General features: G+C 40.6%; 1 protein-coding gene across 1 annotated transcript; it reads left to right on the forward strand.

Annotated features, from left to right (window-relative positions):
- Positions 1-876: 876 nt before the first annotated feature.
- Positions 877-4,107, forward strand: LOC109477504 (reticulon-4 receptor-like 2). Its single transcript, XM_019778787.1, has 4 exons — positions 877-916; positions 1,595-1,923; positions 2,446-3,670; positions 4,071-4,107. Exons 2-4 carry the CDS (start codon positions 1,608-1,610, stop codon positions 4,105-4,107), a joined length of 1,578 nt encoding a protein of 525 aa, XP_019634346.1. The 5' UTR covers positions 877-916; positions 1,595-1,607.
- Positions 4,108-4,479: the final 372 nt, after the last annotated feature.

Here is a 4,479-nt window from a genome sequence, read left to right on the forward strand (position 1 = left end):
ATACTTCATTTCAACATGTCCTCATTAATTATGCAAATGTCCTCCACATTAACATAATATATGCATAGTGGTGTTAACCTTTCAGTAACTTACACATGTCACAAGGTGTAAAAGTCCCATCATTCACCAATAAGGTGTCACAGAATTTTCACATTAATTATGCAAATTAGGTCATCATTTGCATAATTGGTATCTATTGATGTTCTGCCTGCCACATATTAAATAGATTACATCTATAAAAGTACTACATGTATTATATAAAACACTGTAATTATAGCATTTCCTCATTAAGTATGCAAATTAGGTCATCATTTGCATAATTTGCATTTAATTATGTACAACTCTCTCTCAGTAACCTACACACCAAAAATGATGAAAATAGGATGTTCCTATCTGGACTTATTGGCTTTTAAAGATTTCGTCAGAAAGTGCCCTGCAGTTCCAGAACAAGCTGCTAGGGGGACCAAACTCACACCACTTATTCCTGACAGGATAAGCTATCTGTCACCCAAAAGTCTAGACCATAGCATGTTCATGACAAAAGATACAAAAACTGGAAATTCTGCTGCAGTACCAAGGTCATCCACCAGGAGGCCCATATTTGACCTTGACCTTTGTCTTCCTAAGACTTACCAACAGACCAAATATCATCACAATCCATAAAGGCGTTCTGAAGTTATGCTGACTACAAATGTGCGGAAACACAAACACACAGACGCGCAAAAAACAATACCTCCATTTTCATGGAGGTAATAAACCAAAATGGTACTATACATTGTGTGTTACACACCTTTTTTTATTTTTACAGACACCATTTCTTTGTCTTGGGCCACTGAAAAATCTGGGCCTTGTAGTAACTAAATGTTCTTTCTTCAAAGACTGGAGCAGGATTTAATTCTTAGGGATCTCTGCCAAGGTTAGTTTCCCAATTCGCACTTTTCTTTGCCATATAAGGCTTCAACAAGTTGATTTGTTGGCTGTAGGACAGTTTTACATGGAAGTACAGCTGTCACATTAAAACTTCAGGCGCTGAGAGGATTTTAAGCTTGCATCTTTCAACTTTGTCACTCCCTAAAATTGTGTGTGCCTATTAAATATATTAAACAAAGATACCGACTTTCCCAAGACTTTGTTTTCATGTTGTTCTTCCAGTTAAGCCTTACCTTTTTTGATGACACTTCAGGGGTGGAGGCAATTTTACAGCGTTATGAATGATTGCTCTGAAGATATTTTCAAAATTGCATGAATGCGTACCCTGAATATTAGTCAGATTAGATTAATACATGTACCTTCAGTTGATAATTTGGGAAGATGTGGATAGATTTGTGTGATGTTTGGAATGTGTCTAGGTGTCAGCAAAACGATGTGAAATAATTAGTGTGACTGGGCCTCCTAGTGGATTTTGATGGCACTGCATCAGACCTTTCTGCTTTTATAGGTCAACTGTAATATGTTTTTCGGTACATACAACTGTTGCAGTTGGGCCTCAGAAGAAGTGATACAGATCTTACAATAAAAGCTTTTGGGTTATCAGTGTGAATCCTGCCAACAAAGCTGAACTTTGATGCTGATGCATCTCATCTCTGTTGTACAGGTGACACTTCAGTATGTCCAACAAAGCGAGGAGGATGCTGGTTCTTCTGCTGATCATCCTGCAGGAAGCTGGCCCGACCGCAGCCCAGTGGGACTACACCTGCAGCAGCATCTGTTCATCAGTCTGTTCCTGCATCAGAAGAGGCCTCACCAGTGTTCCTCAGTACCTGCCTACAGACATCACTCAGCTTCACTTGTATGGAAATGCCATCACAACCTTAAGTCAGTCTGATTTCTCAAGGTACAGGAGCTTGACAAGTTTATTCCTTCCCAGAAATATGATCTCCACGATCCATAACAAAACATTCCACAACTTAACCAGCCTGACTACACTGAGCCTTCGTGATAATCATTTGACTAATCTAACAGCTGGCATATTTGAAGGACTTGGTAATCTGCAGTCCTTGTCTCTTTCCAATAACCAGTTAACTAGTCTAGATCTGCCAGCTGACATATTTGTGGGACTTGGTAATCTGAAGACCTTGTATCTTTTCCGTAACCAGTTAACTAGTCTGCCAGCTGACATATTTGCTGGACTTCGTAAACTGCAGGGCTTGTATCTTGAACATAACCAGTTAACTAGTCTGTCAGCTGATATGTTTGTGGGACTTGGTAATCTGTTTTTATTGGTTCTTTCCAATAACCAGTTAACTAGTCTGCCAGCTGACATATTTGTGGGACTTGGTTATCTGCAGTCCTTGCATCTTCACGCTAACCAGTTAACTAGTCTGCCAGCTGGCATATTCGTGCGGCTTCGTGTGGGACTTGGTAGGCTGCGGTACTTGTATCTTTCCAATAACCAGTTAACAACTCTGCCAGCTGGCATATTTGTGGGACTTGGTAATCTGCAGCGCTTGTGGCTTTACAATAACCAGTTAACAAGTCTGCCAGCTGACATATTTGAGGGACTTGGTAACTTACAGAGGCTTTACCTTGGCAGTAATAACATCCACAGTATTGAGACAGGCACCTTCATTGACACAACACAGCTACGTATACTAGAGCTTCAGTACAACAACATCAGCACCATCACAGCTGGCACATTTGGGAACCTACTTCAGCTTCAAACACTGAGACTTTCTCATAACAACATCAGCACTTTCCCTGTAGAGGCCTTATCAAATTTACAGATTTCAGCACTGTCAGAGCTTACATTAGATAATAACGAATTAGAGACCCTACCAGTCATGGCATATGACATACTGGCTTCCATCTCTGATGTAAACATTGGCAACAACCCCTGGCAGTGTGACTGTAGGATGGCTCCCTTTAAGCAGAGGATGAACGGGTCGTACCCATTTGAAGACCAGATCAGATGTGTCGAACCTGCTAACCTTACAGGGCAATACTTACGGGATGTAAATTCTGAAGACCTGATCTGTGAGGAGACGACACCAGTCTACTCCACTTCTAGCACAAAACACATTACTGACTCTACTCTTAGCTTGTCTCCAGTCAGCAGCTCTACTCCTTTTCATCAGTCAGTTAAGTCAACAGCAAAGGCACTGACATTGTCCCCAACACTGACACAGAGCAACGCTCTCACATCAACAACATTGTTCCCAACACAGAGCAACACTCCTACTGCTGACTCTAACCCAGGCTGGTCTACAGTCAGTACTGATTCTCCTTTTGGTTTTCAGTCGACAATGACAGAGAGCAATACTGGCCCTGCTGCCGGTGGCATTGTCCTGTCTGTGCCCATTCTTGCTACTATGGGAGCTATTCTTGGACTCCTCCTTATCTGCACTGTTGGCTTTGCAGTAGGGTGCATGTATAAGAGGAGGCAAAGGGATCCTACTCCTCTGCAAGGCTTGAGCAACACAAACCCCACAGGCACATCCAGTGGTCATGACCAGATAAGTCTGAGTAAAGTTACAACAAATGAAGATTCTGAAATAAACAGTCAGTCTAAAACACCACGTCTCAATAGAGATGACAGCCTGCATATCTATAACGTCCCAACAGATGAGGACCCTGACACAGCAGAGTACAACACCATAGACGATAGCCCTCACCACTATGAACCCCTGAGGAACCCCAGCAGTCAGCAGCAGCACACATACACATCCTTGATGTAGAATGGTTTATTTCAAAATTGCAAACTCCAGACATACACAATTTCAATTACCATTACACTGACAACAGACTCGCAGGCAGCCATACTGGCTGCCTGAATTGCTCTGAGGTCACAAAATATCATTGAAATATGGGTATTATTATTAAAACATTATTACATATTATTAAATATTGTTAAAATTTATAAATCGTAAAATATGCCTCATGGTTTACAATGCCAGTAGATGATTGATTTTATAGTTGATTGATAGATTAGACAACAAATAGCAGTTGCTTTTTAAGAATTACTCTCTAAAAACAATGGTTGGCCCTGAGTAGAGTCTTGGGTGCCATCCTACTTGTATACCGGGGCTCCCATACTTACTCCCTAAAAACCAAGTCCTGACATCTATGCCCAGAAAAACAAACCAGATTGCAGGTTTGACTTTTGACTAAATTTGTGGATGAAAAGGTTTTGGTGCTTGTGTGTAAATCTGAAACATACTAGACACATTTAGAGTAAGGTGCACTCATATAGTTACCACACATGTAGACATTGGTAGTACTAGTAGAGACCGAAAGGGCCAAAAAAGATGACCTGGGCTCAGAGAGAAGTAGTATATTGTGGATTGTGTGGAGACCTAATAAATATTATATAGTAGCTGTTATCAAATGGTTGAAGGTTTAAGTCTACTCTATACACGTAAAACTGATAAAAATGCATCCTCTTCTTGTAAATCAAAATATACCTTTTATCATCTGTACATCAACAAAAGCAAAATTAAAATGTTATAAACTGTGGTGTGCATTTAAGAAATACCCTGTATT

This window comes from Branchiostoma belcheri, unplaced genomic scaffold (genome assembly GCF_001625305.1).
Source record: "Branchiostoma belcheri isolate BF01 breed outbred unplaced genomic scaffold, Haploidv18h27 scaffold40, whole genome shotgun sequence".
NCBI classification, from domain to species: Eukaryota; Metazoa; Chordata; class Leptocardii; order Amphioxiformes; family Branchiostomatidae; genus Branchiostoma; species Branchiostoma belcheri.